At 46.5% G+C, this 26335-nt stretch overlaps 1 protein-coding gene across 1 annotated transcript; it reads left to right on the plus strand.

Annotated features, from left to right (window-relative positions):
- Positions 1 to 203: 203 nt before the first annotated feature.
- Positions 204 to 16384, plus strand: FUNDC2 (FUN14 domain containing 2). The gene is made up of 5 exons (XM_081115385.1): positions 204 to 397; positions 7143 to 7281; positions 8647 to 8722; positions 9277 to 9408; positions 14897 to 16384. The coding sequence occupies exons 1-5, from the start codon at positions 265 to 267 to the stop codon at positions 14972 to 14974; spliced, it is 558 nt and encodes a 185-aa protein (XP_080971511.1). The 5' UTR covers positions 204 to 264; the 3' UTR covers positions 14975 to 16384.
- Positions 16385 to 26335: the final 9951 nt, after the last annotated feature.

A 26335-nucleotide genomic window follows, 5' to 3' on the forward strand; every position in this document is an offset into this window, starting at 1 on the left:
GCCTGTTTTATTTTTAGTTAAAATCGTCTTTACTAGAGAAGGACCCGGTTTCGTTCACGCCCGTGAAACTTCCCAGGACGTGAACTCCCAGAAGTACCTTTGAGAAACTGCGCGCGGGGCTTTTCTGCGCATGCGCGACGCATCTGCTGGGCGGGGCCTCGGGGCTAATGACGCCGCGCCGGGAGCCTTGTGACGCAGTTGCGCGCTGAGGTTGGGAGACACCGCCTGGAGCCCAGCCCGCCCTCTTCCGCTAAGGCCTCCGGCATGGAAACATCTGAACCACGTGCCGGAAACCAGCTCACGCCGACGCCGCCGCGCCACTCCTTGTCTTTCGGCGCCGAGCTGCCACGCATGTCATCGCGAGACCAACTCGCCGAAATGGCCGCGTCCACTCAAGGTAAGGACGGGCACGCGCGCCGCCGGCGTCGCGGGAGCCGCCTTCCTCGGCTGAGGAAGCAGGAGGCTCCACAGCCCGGCAGAGCTCCCCCGGGAGCCCTAACAGCGCAGGGACGGGGTGGGTGCCCGGGGTTTGCCCCTGTCCCGGCCGTTCCCAGGGTCCGGCCAAGGTCAGGCGCCAGACAGGGGCTGATCGGCCCCGGGTGTTGCCTCCTGTTGGGCTCAGACTTCCGGCGCCGCCCCCAAAACCTAAGCCCTGAGACATTCCGTCCCTGTTCCGTCCCTGTTCTCCGTAGGTCCGGCACTTTGAGACTAAGGCGGCTTATTTCTCCCTTTGAACGCTCATGTCAAACCCCTGGCAAGTGTTTTTCTGTGTGCAAGGCGCCTACCCTGGCGCTGTTGATGATTTTTAAAGAGTAGTATCCTTGGGATGGTACTTTGAAATAGTCTTTTCTTTAGTCTGCGTAAAGGAAGATTCCCAAGAATATAATACGCAGGGGAACACGTCTTTAAATCATGCTCTTGCCCTACTTTGACTACTTCATAGTCATAGTCAATTCAGTACTTGCTTACAAGATTCAAGTACTAAACAGAGCCATGGAACAGACAATCTCAGGGAAAGGGAGTTGGAGTGGGTGGAAAGAGATTAACCAAAGAATTTCTATGCATAACGCATGGACGCAGCATCTGTAATACTTTAAACAAATATAAAAAAATATTTTTATTGATTTCAGAGAGAAAGGGAGAAGGAGAGAGAGATAGAAACATCAGTGCAGAGAGAGAATCATTGATTGGCTGCCTCCTGCACGCCCCACACTGGGGATCTAGCTCACAACCCTGGCATGTGTCCTGACTGGGAATCGAACTGTGACCTCCTGGTTCATAGGTCAATGCTCAACCACTGAGCCACACCATCCAGGCTAAAAATAAAAATTTAAAAATCAATTATATAAACTTAAAATTACATAAATTATGCCCTGGCTGGTGTGGCTTAGTGGATAGAGTGTCTACCTGTGGACTGAAGTGTCCCCAGTTCAATTCCGGTCAAGGGCACTTGCCTAGGTTGCAGGCGCGATCACCAGTGGGGGGTGTGCAGGAGGCAGCCGATCAATAAGTCTCTCCCATCATTGTTTCTATCTCTCTCTCCCTCTCCCTTCCTCTCTGAAACCAATTTTAAAAATTACATAAATGATGTTAAAACAAAGACAGTGAAAATAGTCAAAACTTATCACTTTATTATTTGCCATGTTTTACTGTTATTTATCTCTTAAGGCTATTTACATTTATTGTATCTATGTGATGGAAATGGCAGTATGGTGCACTACTGTATCTCTTCCCAAACTGTGTTCAGTGATGTCACAATTCAGTGATGTCACACTCACAGTGAGTGAATACACCAAGGAAATGGGCACACACTACAAATCAGCCCTCCCCCCAAACTGTTTGTTAAACATTTATAAACACACCACTGAATATAGATGACTAAGGGATTGCAATGCACAATCTAATTATTTTCCTGCAGAGCAGTCTGCCCTTACTCACTTCAAATGTGTAGTTTGATCAAGTATTTGCACCTAGGAAATTATTGCCAGAAATTTTGAGGTTGATATCATGAATTTCGATCTTTATCATAGTGATCATCACGTAACACGGTGATCACTGATTTCCCCCAGTGCTTAGCAGTGTTTGTTGAATGACTGAAGTTGTGTGAACTAAATGGCTCTAATTTGATCCCCCTTTTGACTGGAGCCCCTTTTGAGCTAAGGGGCTTGGTAAAATTACATGAAAGCAAAACTCAAAACTCACTCTTACTTTCAGTTTTATTTAACAAAGGGAAAGAGTTTTTTCAGCATAGCAGTAATGTCTTCTTTCTTTTTTCTTTAAATATATTTTTATTGCTTTCAGAGATGGAGAGAGAAACATCAATGATGAGAGAGAATCATTGATTGGCTGCCTCCTGCACGCCCCCCTACTGACAATCAAGCCTGAATCCCGGGCATGCGCCCTGACGTGGAATCGAACCACAAGCTCCTGGTTAATAAGTCAAAACTCAACCACTGAGCAACGCTGGCTGAGCAGCAGTAATGTTTTCTTATGTTAGAAAAAGGTTTTTCATTTAACTACTTGTGAGGCCATAGACAGCCCAGTTCTTCAAACATCCATACTTTAGATCTGGGGAATTGGGATCCATCATGAATTAATTCTTGAATTGTATTTTGTGTATGATAGCTAAGGTAAGGGTTGAGGGTTTCGATTTTACAGACACCTAATAGGTCTAATACAGTTTGCTGAAGAGTTTCATTACCCATTTAATTACCTTGGTGCCATGTTTCAAAAATCAAATGACTGTATGTGTATCCTTAGGTCAGTTTTACAGTCAAATATGGTAGCTTTGTAAGTCTTGAAATTCTTTGACTTTTGTTCTTTTCCCCCCAAAATTGCTTTGGTCACTTATGGCTCTTTGTGTTTTCCTAAATGGTTGCAGCAACATCTTCCATTCCACGTGCTTTCTTTTTTTTCTTTTTTTTATATTTTATTGATTTTTTACAGAGAAGAAGGGAGAGAGATAGAGAGTCAGAAACATCGATGAGAGAGAAACATCGACCAGCTGCCTCCTGCACATCCCCCACTGGGGATGTGCCCGCAACACAGGTACATGCCCTTGACCGGAATCGAACCTGGGACCCTTCAGTCCGCAGGCTGACGCTCTATCCACTGAGCCAAACCGCTTTCGGCTCCACGTGCTTTCTTTTCACTGTGACTTTGACATTCCTTCTGAGACAGGCTAGTAAGCCAGGATACACCCAATAGGGAAACTGAAACAGATAGTTAAACAGCAGTTTGCAGCCATCTAGTAATTTCTATCTTCCCTAAACCAGGGACACTAAGAGTAAATGGTTTACATTTCTCGCCCCCCCCCCCCCGAGGGAAAATAGCTTAAACCACCCTACTCACGGAGACAGCAGGAATCCAAATTAGTGCCATTTGCCAACCACACCCAAGGACAGATGGAGTTGAGACTAAATCTCTTTTGGTACATCAGCATAAAGCTGATGAGTATTCTATTGAGATCCTCCCCTAAATGTCGAGCCTTTAAAACCCCTCAAAAATAAAGGTCCACTCCCCCACTCCCTTCTTCCCCTGCAGGCATGCATCTCCTAAACTCAACCAGACCTCATTTCTTGTCTCCTTGAAGGAAAGATTTCGATCAAGAGACAAAATGCAGAGAAGCAAGCAAGAATTTATTGACCGAAGCAGAAACACGCTTAGGACAGTGGAAGGGCATAAAGAAGCAACAGGAGAGTCTAGGCTGGGCTGCTTTAACTCACAGGGAAGTCAGAGAAAGGGGGGCCTTGGAGACAGGTTCAGGGGTTAGCCCAGGACAAGCTGTCGCTGCCCACTGCTCCCCTGGTTGTAAATGTCATGAGGTCCCTTAGAGATTAGGGGATACATGCCTGTGGGGGAAAGAGGGGAAGGGAATGGCACAGGCATGGTCCCAGGAGGGAGAGCACCCTGGGACTGAGTTTCTGCTGCCCATTGCATCCCTGGTTGTAAGTCTCATGGGCTCCCTTATATGTTTGGGCATACGTGGCAGGGCATAAGGGGTGGGGAGGGGGAGCACACAGGAACCTTAATTTTCAGGAGTTAAGGGTTGGGCATTTAGGGGAGGTCTTAGGGGTGGATCAATAGAATATTCATCAGCTTTATGCTGACATACCAAAATGAGTTTCTCTTAATTTATCTGTCCTTGGGTGTGACTTGCAAATGGCACTAGTTGGATTTCTGTCATCTGTCTCGCTGAGTAGGGTGACTTAAGCTATTTATTCTCTGGTTGGGGAGAAGTGTCTTTGGTTTAGGGAAGATAGGATTTACTCGGTGGCTGTAAACTGCTATGTAACTACTACCTGTCTTAGTTTCTCCTATTCCACTTGTCCTGGAATTTTCCTAGCTTCTTACTATTCTATATCACTAAGTGACCCCACAAGGCTTGCAACCAGGGCAGTGAGGGGTAGTGGCATTTCATCCCAAGCAAACCCCCCTGAACCTGTCTCCAAGGCCTCCTTCTCTCTGACTTTTTAGAGAGCTAAAGCAACCCAGCCTAGGCTCATTTCCCCACCCAGTACTCCTCCTGTTATCCTAAGCCCTTCCTTGTCCCCATCTTTAATAAACATCCTCTAAAATTCACCTGGACTCCTGAAACGTTTCCATCATGAAGTTAAGAAACCACACACTACTGGCTGACTCTGGGCAGACCCTTAGGCCAGGTCCCCTTTCTGGTAACACTTCCATTGAGTTGATGGGGTCTGTATTCCCTCTTGAATCTGAGCGCGAGTTTGTGGCTGATCCAACAGGATGCAGTGGACGTAACACTGTTTGGCTTCTGAGGCTAGGCCTTAAATGGTCATTCTGCCCACCACTCAGACTCCCTTGTTCTCTCACTTTCTCCTTTGCAACAGGCATCCTTGAACCCTGACACCATGCTCTAAGGCAGTCCAAACTAACCACATAGAGGGGCAGCCTGTGTGTGTGACTGTAGTAGATGATTTCAGACCCCTGCCTGTCAGTCTTGTATTTGAAGCCTCATACATCATGCAACTGGCATGTGCTGTGATGCTGCGCCCAGTCTTAATGCCTGCTCTACAGAGTCTGAGAGCACAATCAATGATTGTTTTGCTCCATGAAGTTTTGGGGGTAATTTGTTTTATAGTCATAGTAACTGGAACAGAACGCTGGGCCCTTTGCATCTTCATATTCATTTTCGAAGCAGTTTGTCAATCTTATATAATAAAAGCCTAATATGCTAAATGTCTGGTTGTCCAGTGACTGGTAGACTGTTCAACCAATCAAAGCGTAATCCTACTATATAAAAAGCCTGGGGCTGTCACAACCGAAACAACTGGATGGAGAACCCAATGGCGGGCTGCGTGGGGTGACAAGGTTGGCATGGGGTTAGTGAGGGACGACCAAACGACTGAACAGCAGGCTGTGTGGGGCGACCAGGCCGGCAGCAGGGGGCAGTTGGGGTGACCAGGTTGGCAGGGGGGGCAGTTGGGGGTGACCAGGTCGGCAGGGGGGGCAGTTGGGGGTGACCAGGCTGGCAGGGGGGGCAATAAGGGGTGACCAGGCTGGCAGGGGGGAGAGTTAGGGGCAACCAGGCTGGCATGGGGGGCAGTTGGGGGGACCAGGTCAGCAGGGGGGCAGTTGAGGGTGACCAGGCCAGCAGAAGGGGGCAGTTGGAGGCGACTAGGCTGGCGGCGGGGGCAGGGGGCAGTAAGGTGTGATCAGGCCGGCCGGGGGGGCAGTAAAGGGGCGACCAGGTCGGCAGGGGGGTAGTAAGGGGCAACCAGGCCAGCAGGGGGGAAGTTGGGGGTGACCAGGCCAGCAGCGGGGAAGTTGGGGGTGACCAGGCCAGCAGGGGGGGCAGTTGGGGGCGACCAGGCCGGCAGGCAGAGGCAGTTAGGGGCGATCAGGCTGGCAGGGGGGGGGCAGTTAGGGGCGATAAGGCAGGCAGGCAGGTGAGCAGTTAGGAACCAGCGGTCCTTATTGTGAGAGGGATGTCCGACTACCGGTTTAGGCCTGATCCTAGGGACTGGGCCTAAACTGGCTGAGGGGACTCCCCCCCCCACCCCCCCGGACAAAATTTGTGCACCAGGCCTCTAGTATGTTAAGGCCGCTCAACTGCTCGCTAAGATGTGCACTGATCACCGGGGGCAGACGCTCCTACCTGTAGGTTAGCTTGCTGCTGGGCCAATCGGGACTGAGCGAGATGGGCTGGACATGCCCCGAAGCCCTCCTGTGGTCCCTCCCGGACTGGCCAACCTCCCGCATCCCTCCCTGGCTTGCCGGCCCCTATCTGCCCCGATCGGTCCCGATTGGGACTGGGCGAGACTGGGCTGGACATGCCCTGGAGCCCTCCCACGGTCCCTCCCCAGCCCCGATCATGCACTGGTGGGGTCTCTTGGCCTGGCCTGCACCCTCGCAGTCTGGAACCCCTTAGGGATGTCAGAGAGCCGGTTTTGGCCCGATCCCACAGGCCACTCCCCTTGGGAGGATGCCAGAGGCAGGGCTCATGGCTGGTGAGCACTGCTGGGGCAGCCCGAGCTGGAGATCCACATAATACTCAGAATCTAGCAATTTGTGGGCCATTGAATATTATTGAGTTACTCCTGAAAAGGAGAAGAAAATGAAGGAAATCCATTTAATTTAGAATGCATTATTAAGTATTATTAGCAGTTTTTCCTATGTCTTTTTGGTGGTCTTTTTAAAAATATATTTTTATTGATTTCAGAGAGGAAGAGAAAGATAGAAACATCAATAATGAGAGAGAATCATTGATCGGCCACCACCTCCACGCCCCCTACTGGAGATCGAGCCTGAAACCTGGGCATGTGTCCTTGACCGAAATTGAACTGGGGACCCTTCAGTCCTCAGGCAGACGCTCTATCCACTGAACCAAACCAGCTAGGGCTTTTTGGTGGTTTTTAAATTCTAGAGGAAAAACTAGAGTTACTGACTTTAAATCGTCTAGGTTGTTTTCCTCTAGGACAAATATTATTTGTTGATTTCAGTCAGATTTTCAAGAATTGCCAGTCAGAATTTCAGAACTAATTTACTATTGAAAATAGAATAATATTGGGAGGTTCTTATTCCAACTACGTCTTTTTAAATCTCTTAATCTAGTTAGGAATGGTAGTAATTTATTGTAAAAGTGGCCATGTTCTTATTCACTATCTTCATTCTTGTAGGTCATTTTGAGTCACTGGACCTTGCAGAATATGCTAAGAAGCAGCCATGGTGGCGCAAGCTGTTCGGGCAGGAAACTGGGCCCTCCGCTGAAAAATACAGCGTTGCAACCCAGCTGTTAATTGGAGGTGTCACTGGATGGTGAGTGATGTGAAAGGTGGCCGGTGCCTTTGCATGTTTTAATATCGTGGTGATGGGAATCACCTCCTTTAGCCAATAAAAGCACATTGGCTTCTGTGAAATCGATCACTTAATGTGTAGCATTTATCAAAACATGTTAAAGTGTGATTTAATGGTTATACAAAGTATTTACTACATGCCATATAATCATTTCCTTCTCACAACTCTGAAATCAGTACTGTTATTATTTATCCTCATGTCCCCTAGTTTTAGTGAGAAGTAATTGACATATATCACTATATAAGTTTAAGGTGTATAGTATGATGCCTTGATTTACATATATTGTGAAATGATTAGCACAGTAGGTTTGGTTAACATCCATTATTTTATATAGATACAATAAAAAAGAGGAAAAAGTCTCCTTGTGATGAGAACTCTTAGGATTGGCTCTCTTAATAACTCTCCTATTTATCATACAGCGGTGTTAACTCTAGTCATCATGTACGTTACATCCCTGGTACTTATTTGTCTTATAACTACAAGTTAGTATCTTTGGACCACCTTCTTCCAATTCCCCCTCCCCCTGCTCTCTATCTTTTCCTTTTTTCTTTCCTTTTTTTGTTGTTAATCCTCACCCCAGGATATTTTTCCCCCATTGATTTTTTAAAAAATATTTTTATTGATTTCAGAGAGGAAGGGTGAGGGCGATAGAGATAGAAGCATCAATGATGAGAGGGAATCATTGATCGGCACGTGCCTCCTGCACGTTGGACTGAGCCCGCAACCGAGGCATGTGCTCCCGACCAGAATGAACCTGGGACCCTTCGGTCTGCAGGCCGACGTTCTAGCCACTGAGCCAAACCGGCTAGGGCTCCTGCATTGATTTTTTAGAGAGAGTGGAAGGGAGGGGGAGAAACAGAGAGAGAGAAACATCGATGTGAGACCCATCGATTGGCTGCCTCCCCCATGTGCCCTGACTGGGGCAGGGATCGAGCCTGCAACCCAGGTACGTGCCCTTGACTAAAATCGAACCTACGGCCCTTCAGTCAGTGGGCTGACACTAACCACTGAGCAAACCAGGTAGAGCTCTCTTTTTCTAGGATTCCACATATAAAGGAGATCATACAGTATTTGTTTTTCTTTGTCTGACTTATTTCACTTAGCATAATGCCCTGTGGGTCCATCCATGTTGTTGTAAATGGTAAGATTTTCTCAAATTTTTAAGGCTAAATGACATATCATATCATATATATATGATATATATATATCATTTCATATATATAATTATTTTAAATATTTCATTATATATATATATATATATATATCAGAACTTTTTGTGTATTTAACAGCCTGTCGACTTGTCTGATGGTGGTTTGGTTTTTGTAGGTGCACAGGTTTCATATTCCAGAAGGTTGGAAAATTGGCTGCAACAGCTGTGGGAGGAGGTTTTTTTCTCCTTCAGGTCTGTATGTGAAATATTCCTCGGTGTTTGGAAATTCTGCTTGCCCATTAGGGATGTGGTATAAGGAGCTGTAATGTAACCCTGCCAATATTACACTAGAATAGTCTTTGCACTTATATACATGTACTATTTGAAATGCCAGCAACCTTTGAGTCAGACTTCATCAATTACTAGTTGCATTTTATTTTCTCACTTATAATATGGCCATATAAGTACCTATTTCTCTCTCTCACTCTAACCATGGAAACACCACCAGCCAGGGCTCTAACTTAAAACCTTTTAGAGAGGGGTAAGTGTATAAATAAAGTAAAAGAATTGCCAGGAGTCATTGAAGGGCTGTTTATTGAATTCTGGTGCCAGGCATAGGGCCTTGCACATAGGGTGGATGCCAAGTAGATGTTGAGTGAATATCATTGTCATACAAAGTCCTGGATGGCAAATGTCTCAATAAATGGAGTCAGAAGGGTTTTCGATAAAGCACTTCAGTGATTTATCCTGACAAAAAGAAAGAATGAGCCTATGTTTCCTATTTCTTGCTGTTGTTGAAACTATAGATTGCAAACCACACTGGCTACATCAAAATTGACTGGCAACGAGTAGAGAAGGACATGAAGAAGGCCAAGGAACAGTTGAAGATCCGCAAGAGCAACCACTTACCTACAGAGGTGAAAAGCAAAGCCGAGGAGGTGCGTCTGGTTTGATTTATGTGAAGTATGTGAAGGGTGCAGACAGTTTTGTGTGTCCAAAAATGGGCTTAGACATCTATTTGTCAACTTTGGATGGAATAGCTTCACCTCAGACATTTTTAAAAAATATATATTTTTATTGATTTCAGAGAGGAAGGGAGAGAGAGAAAGATAAACATTAATGCTGAGCAAGAATCATTGATCGGCTACCTCCTACACACCTAAACTGGGGATTGAGCCCACAACCTGGGCATGTGCCCTGACCGGGAATTGAACCATGATCTCCTTGTTCATAGGTCAGTGCTCAACCACTGAGCCACACTGGCTGGGCTCAGGCATTTCTTTTAATTCTCACCTGGGGACATGCTTAGAGAGGGAGGGAGGGAGAGAGGGAGAGGAGTGTGGGGGACAGAAATGAGAGAGAGAGAGAGAGAGAGAGAGAGAGAGAGAGAGAGAGAGAGAGAAACATCAATCAATCAGTTGTCTTCCAGAGAGAGAGAGAGAGAGAGAGACAGAGAGAGAGAGAGAGAGACAGAAACATCAATCAATCAGTTGTCTTCCATACATGCCGACTGGGAATCGAACCCACAACCTTTCAGTGCATAGGATGACACTTGAGCAACTGAGCCACTCCAGCCAGGCCAGAGTCCTTTTTTTGCAAAGCTGGGCAATTGAAGTGTTTGGTGACTTGTCAGTGAGTGAGAATGCAAAGTGATATGTACATGAGTCCATCATCTCTTGAACTAGTTCTTGTAGGGATGGGGGCAATGCAGCCAGTGAGGAGGATAATAAGGATGCAGATGGTACAGCCAATACAATCATTTTTTGTGTCCATGCAAAAAATGGACACATTTTTTTGTCCCCTCCCAGCCTCCGCCACCCCCCGGCACTTGCCCTCACCTCCCCCCCACCCCCCGCAGTTTCTTGCATCTATTGGTTGTGCTTATATGCATGCATGCTGGTATATGAAAACAGTTATTTTTATTGAGTTAAAGATTTTTTTTTAATTCAAGAAAAATGATCTTTAATGTCTAGCCTTGGGGGTGGCAACCTTTTTTTGTAAAGGGCCAATGGTAAATATTTTCAGCTTTGTAAGCCATGTGGTTACAAATACTGAACTCCACCGTGTAGCACGAAAATAACCATAAGTGATATTCAGACAAAGTGGGTGCAGCTTTGATGTGATGGAACTTGATTTTAAAGCACGCAGCCAGCTGGATTTGACCCATGGGTGTGGTTTGCACAAAACCAGTTTAGGTTATATTGGCTGGCACTGGAGAACAGGAAAAAAATTTTCCTTTTTAAAAGGATGTGTTTTGCTACTGCTTTATTAGCCTGGCTGGTGTGGTTCAGTGGTTGAGGGTCGACCTATGAACCAGGAGGTCACGGTTTGATTCCCAGTCAAGGCACATGCCCGGGTTGTAGGCTGGATCCTCAGTAGGGGGCATGCAGGAGGCAGCCGATTATTGATTATCTCTCATCATTGATGTTTCTATCTCCCTCTCCCTTCCTCTCTGAAATCAATAAAAATATATTTGAAAAAGAGAAATATGTTAGATGTCCCCAAGTAATAATTACAGTGAACTGTAGAGAAATAAATGGCTGGCACCTTCCATAGCCTGGAGCAATGGAGTTCTGGATTCACAGAGAAAGGGGAAGGATTTATGACTTAGGAGTAAACTGAATTAGGCCTTGTCTTTGAGGCACTCACACTCTAGTAGCAGTGACAGGAGAAAGTCATGTAATCAAATAGAATAGGTGGTAGTAGGTGAACTTGGGTTAAATGTTGGCAGATTGAACATAGCATTTCTCTGCTTCCTTCTGAAATATACCTAAATGACAGTAATAAAATAAAAGTGGTTAAACCCACAAGGACCAAGGGAACAGGAGAGGAATATCAGTAGACAGCAAATGTCAGCAAATTTGGGGGAGTTGGAAAGCACGTAGCTGAGTGGTAAATGACTTAGCAGACTAGAAAAAGGCTGAACACCGTTCCGCATAGCCAGGTATATGAAGACAGTTTTTTTTTAATTGAGTTAAAGATTATTTATTTATTTATTTATTTATTCAAAATTTATTTATATATTGTTTAAGGTATTACAAATAGTAGTACATATGTCTCCTTTTTCCCCCATTGACCCTCTCCCCCCCCGACCCTCCCCTACCCCCCAGCACTTGCCCTCAACCCCCTCTGCAGTGTCTTGCATCTATTGGTTGTGTTTATATGCATACATACAGGTATACGAAGACAGTTTTTTTTAATTGAGTTAAAGATATTTTTAATTTTTCAAGAAAAGTGATCTTTGATAATGTTACATGCAATAAACATTAATATCTCAAGAAAAATGATTTCAAATATACTGTTGCATGCATTAAACACCCATTATTCAAGAAAAACATTCTTAAATATAATAATACTAGAGGCTCGGTGCACGAAATTCGTGCATGGGTAGGGTCCCTAGGCCTGGCAGTGATCAGGGCCGATCTGCGGGGCAACTGGTCGGCGATCGGGGGGCGGGGGGAGGGCCTGCTGGTACCCACCTTGGCCGGCCTGAGCGTCTGCCCCTGGTGGTCAGTGCACGTCAGCGACTGGTCGTTTCACCGGTCGTTCAGCCATTCGGTCAATTTGCATATTAGGCTTTTATTATATAAGACTAGAGGGTGGGGTCTGGCTAGGCCTGTGGGGAAGAGGAGGTGGTGGGAGGTTGGCTGGCGGGCCCCACCCCCAATTGGGGTAGGGGAGCCGATTGCGGTTGGGACTGGCATGGGAGGGGCTGTGGGCAGTGGGCCCGCCAGCCCAGCCCCTGATTGGTGTGGGGGGGCGATTAGGGGCGGAGCTTGCTGGAGGGAGGGTCTGTGGGCTGATTGGGGTGGTGGAGGCTGATGGGGGGGCAGTACTGGCTGTGGGGAGGGGCAGTGAGCCGGCCAGCCCCGCCCCTGAATGGGGTTGGGAGGCCGATCAGGGGCCAGTGGCCTGAGGGAGGGGCCATGGGTGGTTGGCCAGCCAGCCCTGCCCCTGATTGGAGTGGGGGGGCTGATCGGGGGCAGAGCTGGCTGAGGGGAAGGGCCATGGGCCCATCAGGGTGGTAGGGACCCACCAGGCCCCACCCCCAGATCAGGCCAGTTTGCTTTAAAAAATATAGTTGAAAGTATCACACTTTTCCCTCTTTTCCCCCCATTGACCCCTTCTAGCCCACCCCCGCCCCAGGCCTTCACCACCCTATTGTCTGTGTCCATTGGGTTATGCATATATGCATACAAGTTCTTTGGTTGGTCACTTCCCACCCTCCCACCTTCCCACACCTTCCATCTGAGATTCCTCAGCCCATGAACACTTTTTAAAAATGTTTTTATTCAAAGAGAGGAAGGGAAAAGGAGATAGAAACATCAATGATGAGAGGGAATCATTGATTAGCTGCCTCTTGCACGTCCCCTACTGGGGATTGAGCTCGCAACCAGGGTATGTGCCCTGACAGGGAATTGAACTATGACCTCTTGGTTCATGGGTCCATGCCCAACCACCGAGCCATACCAGCCAGGCCCCATGAACACTTTTTTTCAAAATATATTTTTTTATTGATTTCAGAGAGGAAGGGAGAGGGAGAGATAGAAACATCAATGCTGAGAGAGAATAATGGATAGTCTGCCCTGGACTGGAATTGAACCTGGGACCCTTCAGTCCTCAGGCCAATGCTTGTCCACTGAGCCAAACCAGCTAGGGCCCCTTGAACACTTTTGAAGGTGGTGGTTCTACTTGGAAGAAAGTTCTCTTACCAACATTCTGAAGTGGAGATTATAGAACACAGACGTGGGAGCTTCAGATGAGTAGGAACTAACTTGACTGGATGTAGGAAGCTTTGGGAATTTAAGAAAATAAGGACCTCATCTCTTAGTCATCCTCTGATATAGTGAAGTGTGAGAATAAGAATACATAGCATCTCCTTGAGAGATGGTCTCAGAGGGGTATGGGTGGATAGATGGACAGATGGATGGATAGGATGAATGTATAGAAAAATTTGGAGTTGAGATTCAGAGTGAACAGCCTCCACTGGATAGCAGGTATTGAAGAGAGTGGAAGGAGTGAAATTGGAAATCTTGAAATTTGGAAATTGCTCTAACCAGTTTATTGAATACAGCTCTGCTCTTTCCCCATAACTGCCCCCATGAACTCCGTCCTTCCCTGTCCCTGTGTGAACTTTTGGGCGGATTTCTTAGCTCTCTTCCTAAAGACAGAGTCCACTGGTGGGGGAGGCAGCCAGTTGATGTGTCTCACATCGATGTTGCTCTCTCGTCTCTCCCCCTCCCTTCCGCTCTCACTTGACTTCTCCTCAGCCTCTATATGACCAGTTATGTGGTCACACAAAGTCCTGTCTTGAAAACATCTGTTGAATTTGATCACTGTGCACTAGCACCCCTGCTACCACCTTGATCCAAACACCTACCATCTCACCTGATCTGTGTCCTACTTCCTACTGGGCTCCCTGTAGTCTTATTCTCCCCACAGCAGCCAGGGCTCTTTTTCACATGCAGGTCCATTTATAGCTTCTCTTACCCTGTGGGTAAAGTACAAACTACTCAACAGATGAGTGGATTGACATTGTCAAGATGGCAAAGATAACAGAGACAATCTCTATATCGTGATGGCGAACCTTTTTTTGTTTTTTTCTTCAGAATATATTTTATTGATTTTTTACAGAGAGGAAGGGAGAGGGATAGAGAGTCAGAAACATCCATGAGAGAGAAACATCGATCAGCTGCCTCCTGCACATCTCCCACTGGGGATGTGCCCACAACCAAAGTACATGCCCTTGACCAGAACCGAACCCGGGACCTTTCAGTCTGCAGGCCGACGCTCTATCCACTGAGCCAAACCGGCTAGGGCGATGGTGAACCTTTTGAGCTCGGCGTGTCAGCATTTTGAAAAACCCTCACTTAACTCTGGTGCCGTGTCACATATAGAAATTTTTTGATATTTGCAACCATAGTAAAACAAAGACTTATATTTTTGATATTTATTTTACATATTTAAATGCCATTTAACAGAAAAATCAATTAAAAAAATGAGTTTGCATGTCACCTCTGATGCGTGTTGTAGGTTCGCCATCACTGCTCTATATATATAAAAGCGTAAGATGCAAATCGACTGGACAGTGGAGCAACTGGTCGGCTATGTTGTGCACTGACCATCGGGGCAGATGCTCAACACAGGAGCTGTCCCCAGCCTGCAGGCCCTAATCACCCGATTGGGAACTGGGGGTGGGTGGTGGCAGATGCGGGCAGCGCCAGGGCCCAGTCGCCCCCCACACACAGGGCTACCGGTGGCAGTGGCAGGCGGGGCCAGCTGCCACAGCCGGGGAAGATCAGTCCTGATCTCAGGCCAGGCCTATGGACCCCTTCCTGCGCATGAATTCCATGCGCCGGGCCTCTAGTTTCTAATAATAGTAAGATCCTTAGCAAAATAGCTTATTGCCTGTCTCTTGTTTCCCAGGTGGTGTTGTTTGTGAAGAAGAATGTTCTAGTGACTGGTGGATTTTTCGGAGGCTTTCTGCTTGGCATGGCATCCTAAGGAGGACCTCCTCTCTACCGTTATTCCCGGTTTCTGTACCTAAACCAGCCTCTACACTCCATCATAGGACATCAAGTCTCCTCCTCTTCTCCTGTGCCTTCTTCCCTGCTCTAGCATATCTGAATGGCTTCTATAGGCATCTGTTGATACGAACTGATAATGACCCTACTGTGAGCCTCATGACAACAACGGAAGATACAATAGACCACCTGTCCTCCCAGAACACTCCCCACTTGACTGAGCTGTAGGTCAGGAACGTTCCTTTCCCCCCGACATAAGATACTTACTAGCACAGTGCAGTATAGCTCACTGTGGAGGATGAGTGGATCTTCAAAGGTGCCCCAAACTTGAATTAGAACAGGAATAACAAGCACATAGATACCTTAGTATGTGCGGCATGGAAAGGAACTGAATACATTTGCATTTAAGCATGAAAGATTTTTGGTGTCTACTTTCTTTTTTAGTTGGTTTTGGATTACAGAAAGGTATTTATAACTGTTAAAATTATCCTGACAAAATGGTGGGATAAACAGTATAATTGAAACATTATGAATGTAGAATGAACTTGTGCTAAACATATGTTGAACTGAAGATAGGGTGTTTGGTGGGACAAAGTTTAGGGAAATCAACCAATAGATACATCATTGGATAATCAGACTTAATGAATCATTTTGGGGCATTAAGATGTTATCCGGGGATGGGGGGTTTCCACCATACAGGATAATACGTCTCATGGCTATTCCCAAAGCGTTTATTTATGGTCAAATAAATGACTTTAGCTGGGAGGAGGAAGCTCTTGGATTTTTATTTCATACAAACAGTTTTAAGCTTTGAAATGTGAAGTATTTACTTCTTGACAAAGCATTACGGGTAGTTAGCTCCTCGGTGCCAGTTGTTTCTTTATCCAGTTAGTATAAAATACGTTAATGTTTGAACCAGTTTTAAAGAGGTAGCATCCTTGTCCTGGCCAGTTTGACTGGCAGCAGTTCTCAACCTGTGGGTCGCGACCCCTTTGGCGGTCGAACGACCCTTTCACAGGGGTCGCCTAAGACCATCCTGCATATCAGGTATTTACATGACGATTCATCACAGTAGCAACATGACAGTTATGAAGTAGCAACGAAAATAATTTTATGGTTGGGTCACAACATGAGGAACTGTATTTAAAGGGCCAAAAGGTTGAGAACCACTGGGTTAGAGTGTCAGCCCATGGACTGAAGGGACCCAGGTTCGATTCCAATCAAGGGCATGTACCTGGGTTGCATGCTCGATCCCCAGGCCTGATAGGGGCAAGTGTTGGAGGCAACCAATGGATGGGTCTCTCTCACATTGATGTTGCTCTCTCTCTGTCTCTCCCCCTCCCACTCTCTCTAAAAATCAATGGAAAAATATCCTTGGTTGAAGGTGCACAATAAAATGAAAAGGTAGCATCCCAGGTATTCAGAATTGAGAATGGTGGCAATAACATGTGAAATCAATTATTTCCATCATGAAATGTAAACTGCTGTCTCATGACTCTGACTCTTAGACTTATTCTTTAAAATAAAAGTTCAGCCCTAGCCAGTTTGGCTCAGTGGATAGAGCATCAGCCTACGGACTGGAAGGTCCCGGGTTCGATTCCTACCAGGGGCACATGCCTGGGTTGTGAGCTCGATCCCTCCCAGTGGGGGACATGCAGGAGGCAGCTGATCAGTGATTCTCATCATTGATGTTTCTATCTATCTCCCTTCCTCTCTGAAATCAATAAAAAGTATATTAAAAAAAAGTTTATAGACAAACATAGGCTTAGAGTCTTAGTGCACTTTGCTGTAATGGTCTGATATCACATCTGCAGCCCTATCTAGAATATCTGCTTCTAGAGGGCAAGGTTTGTGTGTTCACCATTATACCACGGAGCCTAGCACTTAATAGGTACCATTTGCTGAATATATGAGTAATGACCTCATACAAAGGTATCTGGAAAAGGGGCTGATGCAAAGACTTGAGAATTTCTTTTTCTATTTTTGTTTTTTAAAGAATTAAGACTTTATGAATTCTGAGAATACAGAAAACTTGGAATTTGTTTTTTTTTTTAATATATTTTTATTGATTTCAGAGCGTAAGGGAGAGGGAGAGATAGGAACATTAATGATGAGAGAGAATTGATCGGCTGCCTCCTGCACACCCCCTACCAGGGATGGAGCCCACAACCTGGGCTTATGCTCTTGACCAGAATCAACCTGGGACCCTTTAGTCTGCAGGCTGATGCCCTATCACTGAGCCAAACCAGCTAGGGCTGGAATTTGTTTTTAAACTTGCAGTTACGGGCGCCCAGCTAGCTCAGTCGGTAGAGCATGAGACTCTTAAACTTGCAGTTAATCCCTTGCAAAGTGTATGTTTTTAAGGCCTTTCTTTTAAAATGTTTGCCTTTTAAATTACCTTGGGAATGGTATATTGAATGTGGAAATTGTAGCTACCCATGGATTTGTGGAATTTTTTAGAATTCATCCATCTGCTCCACTCATCTGCTGATGGGCACTTAGGCTGTTTCCAAATCGTGGCTATTGTAAATTGTGCTGCTATGAACATAGGGGTGCATATATTCTTTCTGATGGGTGCATTTTTCTCACATTACGGTAGTACTTTATGGCAGCTTAAGTTATTTTGCTTGCAATGTTTATGAATTGTCCTCGGTAGTAATACTATGAGCCTCTTTGTTGCATATTTTTATACAAGAACTTAAAATATTTTCACTTTTTATTATGGAAACTTTCAAATATATATGAAAGTAGAGAAAATGATACACTTGATCCCCTGTGTATCCATCACCCACCTACAATGATAATCAAATTAGAGCTCGTTTTATGATTTATTTTGAAATAAATGCCAAATGTGTCATTTTATATTTTAGTATGTATCTCTAAAAGGTAAGAACTCTTTAAAAACCATAAATCCAATATCCTATTATATAAAAAACTAATAATCGCTTAATAGCATCAAATATGTAGTCACTGTTCAAAATTCCCTCTCAAGTTTTACATTTGGTTTGTTTGAATCAATGCATATAAGACATCCAGTTGGATGTCTCAAGTCTCAGTCTTATATGCTCTTTTTATTTTGACTTCCAGTATATTTATTGAAGACACGGTTATTTGTTCCCTAGTTCCCCACATTCTGATGCCTGGGTACCCGGGTTATGCCAAATATGGCAAGTCTGAAGCCTTTCATGACTACCCATGTGACTCACACAGACGAATGGAATAGTGACTATAAAACCTAACTGAAGTGCCCTGTGCACCTTTGGGTTGCATTTGGGGAAAGTGGCCACTGAATGCCTCTCCAGTAATCTGTGGGTTGCCTTTTGTCCATCTATTTTTTTATCTGATTATCAGTGATGACAACAAAGGTTAGCAGGTTGGTCTAAGCTGCTTTGAGTGGGTTATAATCTACACTAATAAAAGAGAAACATGGTAATTGGCATACGACCGCTACCCTTCCCATTGGCTAATCAGCGAGATATGCAAATTAACTGTCAGCCAAGATAGCGGCCGGCAGCCAGGCAGCTTGAAACTAACATGAGGCTTGCTTGCCTCAGTGACGGAGGAAACCAAGGTTCCCTGCCTGCCGCTGCAGGCCTCTGAGCCTGCAGTTTCAAACATTGTAACAAATACCGCCGGACTTCAGCCAGCAGATTCACAACATTGTATGCAAAGGCCAGAAACCTACTTTCAGTTGCTCCTGGACTGGAAGCCAAGAGCTGGAGCCAAGCCTCAAGCTAAAGCTGGCCCAGAATAAAAAAAAAAAAAAAAAAAAAGGAAAAAAGGAGTGTTTGGGAGTTCAGTCACCCCCAGCCTGAAAACAGCCCTCAGCCCCTCACCCAGACTGGCCAGGCACCCCAGTGGGGACCCCCACCCTGAAGGGTGTGTGACCAGCTGCAAACAGCCATCATCCCCTCACCCAGGCTGGCCAGGCACCCCAGTGGGGACCCCCACCCTGATCCAGGACACCCTTCAGGGCAAACCAGCCGGCCCCAACCCATGCACCACGCCTCTATCCTATATAGTAAAAGGGTAATATGCCTCCCAGCACTGGGATCAGTGGAGCCGAGAGGCCTCCCGGCACCGGGATCAGCATGACGGGGCAGCGCCCAAACACCCTGATCGGCCCTGCTCTGTGTGTGACAGTGTGCGGCACCCCAATCTCCTGATTGGCCCTGCTCTGTGGGTGATAGAGGGCGGCGCCCCAACCCCCTTATCCGCCCTGCTCTGTATGTGACAGGGGACGGTGCCCCAACTCCCCTATCGGACCTACTCTGTGAGTGACAGGGGGGAGCTCCTCAACCCCCTGATGGTCCCTGCTCTGTGCGTGACAGGAGGGAGCTCCCCAACCCCCTGATGGGCCCTGCTCTGTGCATGACGGTACGGAGCCCCAACCCCCCGATGGGCCCTGCTATGTGTGTGACAGGGGGCAGTGCTCCAACCCCCGGATTGGCCCTGCTCTGTGCGTGACAGGGGGTTGCGCCGCAACCTCCCCATCGACCCTGTCTTGAGTGTGACAGGGGGTGGTGCCCCAACCCCCCAATCGGCCCTGCTCTGAGCCCGACCAGGGGCTGCACCTAGGGATTGGGCCTGCCCTCTGCCACCCGGGAGCAGGCCTAAGCCAGCAGGTCGTTATCTCCCGAGGGGTCCCAGACTGCTAGAGGGCACAGGCCGGGCTGAGGGACCCCCCCCCCAAGTGCACGAATTTCGTGCACTGGGCCTCTAGTAGTAGATAATAGACTGAAATAAGATCTATAGATATTTTAAAAATATTTTTATTGATTTCAGAGAGGAAGGGAGAGGGAGTGAGAGATAGAAACATCATTGATGAGAGAGAATCATTGTTCGTCTGCCTCCTGCACACCCCACACTGGGGATTGAGCCCACAACCTGAGCAGTGCTTTGGTTGGGAATTGAACCATGACTTCCTGGTTCATAGGTTGATGCTCAACTACTGCGCCACACTGGCTGGGCAATAGGTCTTCTTAAAGTATATTCCCAGCTGTCTGCTTCTGGGACCCCGAGGGGCATGGTTGAGGGCAATATTCCATGTGGGCCTCATCCTGCTGCTATGAGAATGGCCTTGAGTGGGCCACCACGTGGCTGTGCAGAGCTGGTGCAGGGTTGAACCTGGCAGCACTCTGGCACACATCTTGCATTTCCCCTGAGCTGAGTCGCCAGTGAAGCAGGCTTGGGCATCTGGGGGAGCCTCTAAATTGAGGCTCTCTTGCCAGCACCTTTGCTTCAGGTGGTGAAATGGGAGATAAGGATTTCCTTCCGAAGAAGAGCTGCCACCCCTTCATGTAAAACCAAAATACCAGGACCGGGCTACTGCAACTGTGAATGCACTATTTTCATTTGACTAGTGAGGCCTGTTTAGCGAGGCGCTTATTTTTCTCCAGTACCCAGAGTCCAATAATGTGCTGAGCGTTCTTTTTTGGGGTGGGGAGCGGAGGACGGGGAGACAGCAGTTTTTCCTTGGCTTATTGAGGGATTCAGAGTGTTCTGTGTGGTTCCGCCCCAGCAACTTGACTTTGAACATGTTTATAGTTTTGTCGCCCCCTGCTGGCAGGAACGTGTAACGCCGCACTCAGGGCTTCTCAACCTGTAGCTTGACCCCAATTGGGAGGCTATCCTCTGGCACTTAGCGAAGTAGGTATCAGCACTAAACATCCACACCTGGTGGCCGGAGCTCCAACGAGGCTCATCTCCCCTTGGCTCCTCACTCCGCGGCATCCTCACCACTCTGGGCCATCCTTTGACCCAGCATTCCTCCTGCGATGGAACCGGGTAGGATGAGGACTTGGGGCTGGATACAGTAGAGCTATAATGCTTGAGTCCCTTCTCCCCCAAGTTCTTCCTGACGTCAGAGGAGAGAGGAGAGGGATCCAGGGGCGTTTTCGCTTTACAAGGCTACGTTCAGGCTCAACAAATATTCAGGATGTTTTCTTTCTGCTTAAGGAGAGACGCCTCAGTGCTTGACACTGTTTTAGCTCACCGGATTCTTGCCTGAGCCTCCCTGTTGTCATGTCACTGTCATTGTGATAACATACTAATAAGATTTTGCTCCTGCTTCCCTATTTGGTTCAATCTCTCACCACTCAGCCTAGGACCGTTAAGCAACAGGACAGAGGGGCGGGGCTTGACTTCCTTGCCTGGTCTATTACTTGGGTGAAAGCCCTGCCTACTGGGTGCTGGCAGAAGACAGGAGGTGATTAAAGTTGGAAGACATTATTTTTGTTTGTTTCAAATGTTTTATTATTTTTAATTGGGTAGGGAGGCATATTCTTTTTTAAATTTGTTTTTATTGATTTCAGAGAGAGGAAGGGAGAGAGAGAGAGAGAAACATCAATGATGAGAATCATTGATCAGCTGCCTCCTGCACGCCCCCTCCTGGGGATGGAGCCCATAACCGAGGCATGTGCCCTGACTGGGAATCGGACTGTGACCTCCTGTTTCATGGGTCCATGTTCAACCACTGAGCCACGCTGGCCAGGCCAGCCTGAGTTTTTCACATGCCTCAAGTGTTTCTAATAAGCAGCCAAGGTTGAAAACTACTGAAATACAGAGTGGGAAGCTGGTGCTAATACAATTATAGTTCTGCTGTTAAAAGTGAATACTTGTGCCCTAGCTGGCTTAGCTCAGTGGATAGAGCGTCAGCCTGCAGAGTGAAGGGACCCAGGTTCGATTCCAGTCAAGGGCATATGTTTGGATTGTGGGCTCAGCCGACCAATGATTCTCTCTTATCATTGATGTTTCTATCTCTCCCTCTCCCTATCCCTCTGAAATCAATAAACAAAAATACAAAAATAATAAAAGTGACTACTTGTCTGGTGTTGCTCAGTTGGTTGCACATGGGAACCATCCCCAGTAGGGGGCGTGTAGGAGGCAGCCAATCAATCCTGATGTTTCTCTCCCTCTCCCTTTCTCTCTCCAAAATAAATAAATAAATAAATAAATAAATAAGTGATTACTTAATGGACCCTTTAAAGCTTTTTAAGTTAAATGCCATACAACTTCAGGTGCTGAACATAAGTGTAGTATTACAGTGTATTAAATGTTACAGGGATAGTGTGGCGTGGATGCAGGGAAGAGCACTGGCCCTCTAGCACAGTGGTTCTCAACCTTGGCTGCACATTAGAATCACGTGGCAATCTTTTTCAAATCCTGATTTCTGGGCCTCATCCTCCGGAAATTCTGTTTCTTTGTTACTAATGTTGTGGCCCCATCCCATAACGAAGAAACAGAATTTCCGGGGGATGAGGCCCAGAAATCAGGATTTGAAAAAGATTCCCAGGTGATTCTAATGTGCAGCTAAGGTTGAGAACCACTGCAGCATAATGGCAAGGCAGGGCCTTTTGTCCCCAGGGGATGCTACAGCTATTAGGTGAAAGGTTGTGGGATATTCGTAGGGCATCAACATATAGCCCCACATATCCATTACAGAGGGAAAACAACTTTCCAGCGCAGAGGTCTGTCATTCACTACTTAACCAAGTGATTAAACTTATCATCACTAAGAGCCCATTTACAAGCTTTTCAGCCTCTAAAATGCGGGATGAGATCATAGTTCTTACCTTCCCAGTTCTTCCCTGAAGACAGATTCAGTGCAAATCATGGTCCCTAACACATAAAAAACACTCAGTAACTAAACTTCTCTGGTGGCTATTTGATTTTTCTGTCATAATAGCTAAGAAGAATAAGAGTTCAATCAGTGCCTGCCAATAGATGTTGACTTAAACCGAGACAGGACTAAATTTAAAAGATAGGAAGGAACAATTGATTTGAAGCTTTCAAATCCCTAAATAAAGTAATATACTTTAGGAAAAATATTTATTTTTTATTGCTTTTAGGAAAAAAAAACTTAAAAGTTTGAAACGAGTAATTAACTCAATAAAAATGATTTTATAATAAAGCATAGAAAAGCAATCTATTTGATCATGGGATTCCTAATGGAAATCCCAGCACCACCATCAATTGACCATTTTAAATGTAATTTAGACTTGTATATGATATAAACATAGTTTTAAAATGTTTTATTCAATTGTTTCAGTACTGCTTGGCCGGCATGGCTCAGTGGTTGAGCATCACCTAGGTACCAGGAAGTCACAGTTTGATTCCTGGTCAGGGTGCATGCCGGGGTTGTGTGCTCGATCCCCAGTAGGGGGCATGCAGGAGGCAGCTGATCAATGATTCTCATCACTGATGTTTTTGTCTCTCCCTCTCCTTCCCTCTCTGAAATCAATAAATTGTTTCACTACGAACACAAAGGTTCATTTGGATGATTTTATGAACTTGTAGCACTGTTAACCTGGTATGTGGGCCAGACATCTCTAAGGCACCATTTCTCCAAGTCTCTCTGGAGAACATTCACCCTGAGAGATGCTGTCCGAAGAGTGGGTTCGCTGGCTATACTTCGAAAAGTACTGCATACAATAGTCCTTGCAAAGAATCATAATTCACATTAGCATATGAAAAGCTCTGAAATCTTACAGGAAAGAAACCTGTTTACTTGTGTGCAACATAAGAGCTCCAATTTCAGGAGCACCAGGCTGCTCTTTGATAGCCTGGAAAAACCATGTGGGGGACCAGAAGAGAAGGATGTAGCTTTTATTTATTTTTTTAAATATATTTTTATTGCCAAAACCGGTTTGGCTCAGTGGATAGAGCGTCGGCCTGTGGACTGAAGGGTCCCAGGTTCGATTCCGGTCGAGGGCATGTACCTGGGTTGCGGGCACATCCCCAGTACGAGATGTGCAGGAAGCAGCTGATCGATGTTTCTCTCTCATCGATGTTTCTCTCTCTCTCCCTTCCTCTCTGTAAAAAATCAATAAAATATATTAAAAATATATATATATTTTTATTGATTTCAGAGAGGAAGGGAGAAGGAGAGATAAAAACATCAATGATGAGAGAGAATTATTGATCGGCTGCCTCCTGCACGCCCCCTACTGGGGATCGAGCCTGCAACCTGTGCACGTGCCCTGACTGGGAATCAAACCTTGATTTCCTGGTTTATAGGTCAACACTCAACCACTGAGCCATGCCGGCAGGCCAGGACATAGCCTTTATTACTTGCACATGGGGAAGACCCAATGGCTGCCTGTCGGGTAAGTTTCCCAACCCTGCCAGGGTCAGGTGGGGGCTTATTTAGCAGAGGGGAGGGGGTGCCATGCTTTGGAATAGCTTGAGTGCAGGCCAAGGACAAACAGGGGCTGCCGAGACTTGTTGGCTGTCAAGGACGTGGGAAGACACCTGGGTCTGTGCTGCTCTGTTTCTTGTGGCCACCAGCCAGGCAAACAATGTTGAACTGACTGGGGGCAGGGCGGGGGGAATTGGGCTATAGCCTTGCATGACCCCACACTGGGTCTAACCTAGCATGCCCCAGACATATCTGAACACAGAAGACTTTCCCCCCTATGATAGCAATTCCTAGAAACACTTTGGGGAATGGTGCTTTAAAGAACAGTTGGTCTCAGATAATAATGGCATTTGCACATCAGGGATAGACTATCTCAGTCCATCCACAGCAATGCAGGCTTTGTCTAGCATGCTGGAAGAGGCGAGGAAGGATCCTTGTATGGACTGAATGTTTGTGCACCCCAAAGTTCACATTTGAAATTCTAACCCCCAATGTAATGGTATTTGGCTGTGGGGCCTTTGGAAAGTGATTAGTTTATGGGGGTGGAGCCCTCATGAAGGGTTAATACCCTTATGAAAGAGGCCCCACAGAGCCCCCTCTCCCCTCCCACCACATGAAGACACAGTGAGAAGGCAGCCATCTACGAATAAGGAAGCAGGCTCTCGCCGGATACTGAATCTGTGGTTCCTTGGCCTTGGCCTTCCAGCTGCCAGAACTATGAAAAAGAAATGCCTTGTCTGTGGTATTTTGTCATAGCAGCTTGGACTAAGATTAGGTGCCTATCAGAATTTGTTTCTACTCTTGCTTAGAAAGTAACCTTTTTCTTGTTTGGTTGGGGGGAAGGGAGGAAAGCAAATGGCCTGTTTGATACTGGCCACCCCCCATCCACTGTAAGAAGTCACTAATAGTCCTAGCCAGTTTGGCTCAGTGGATAGAGTGTCAGCCTGTGAACTGAAGGGTCCTAGGTTTGATTCTGATCAAGGGCATGTACCTCGGTTGTAGGCTCGGTCCCCGGCCCCAGTTGGGGCGTGAATGGGAGGCAACCAACGGATATTTCTCTCTTTCTCTCTCGTTCTCTCCCACTCTAAAAATCAATGGTAAACATATCAGGTGAGGATTAACCACACACAAACACAAAGAAGTCACTGACAACTGTCAACAGGTTTCCTTTGGCAGCCTTATATTAACACCAGGACCTGCTGTAATCAGTTTTGATCATAAGAATATAAAGAGTAGCCAAAACCGGTTTGGCTCGGTGGATGGAGCGTCGGCCTGTGGACTGAGAGGTCCCAGGTTCGATTCCGGTTGGGGGCATGTGCCTGGGTTGCGGGCGCATCCCCAGTGGAGGATGTGCAGGAGGCAGCTGATCGGTGTTTCTCTCCCATCGATGTTTCTAGCTCTCTAGCTCTCTCCCTTCCTCTCTGTAGAAGATCGATAAAGTATATTAAAAAAAAAAAAAGCCGAAACCGGTTTGGCTCAGTGGATAGAGTGTCGGCCTGCGGACTGAAGGGTCCCAGGTTCGATTCCGGTCAAGGGCATGTACCTGGGTTGCGGGCACATCCCCAGTGGGAGATGTGCAGGAGGCAGCTGATCGATGTTTCTCTCTTATCGATGTTTCTAACTCTCTATCTCTCTCCCTTCCTCTCTGTAAAAAATCAATAATAAAAAAAAAAGAATATAAAGAGTAGATAAACCACCTAAGAATTCTAATTCAGTTGCTGCCTGCCTGACTTCCAGTAAAGTTCTCTCATGATAAATTAGGGGTCATTAAAAAGAAGAATCATTTCTATGCCTTTTCTACCACTCACTCACTAAGTATGACATGCCTTCTGGACAGGCACTGTGACGGGGATGCAAAAGCAGAAAGAAATGCTCTTTCTTGCATTTGGGAAGACATTTTGCTTTAAATTATTGAAAATACTAGAGGCCTGGTGCATGGATTCGTACACCAGTGGGGTCCCTTGGCCTGGCCTGCACTCTCTTACAATCTGGGACCCCTCAGGGGATGTTGGACTGCCGGTTTCTGCCAGGCCGAGGGACCCCACTGGTGCAAGAATCTGTGCACCAGGCCAGTTTCGGCCTGATCCCTGAAGGCCAGGCTGAGGGACCCCACCGGTGCATGAATCCGTGCACTGGGCCTCTAGTATGCATATAAGATCTTTGGTTAATCTCTCCCCACCCCACTTCCCTCTGAGATTCACCA

Source organism: Myotis nattereri, assembly GCF_964212035.1.
Source record: "Myotis nattereri genome assembly, chromosome: X".
NCBI classification, from domain to species: domain Eukaryota; kingdom Metazoa; phylum Chordata; class Mammalia; order Chiroptera; family Vespertilionidae; genus Myotis; species Myotis nattereri.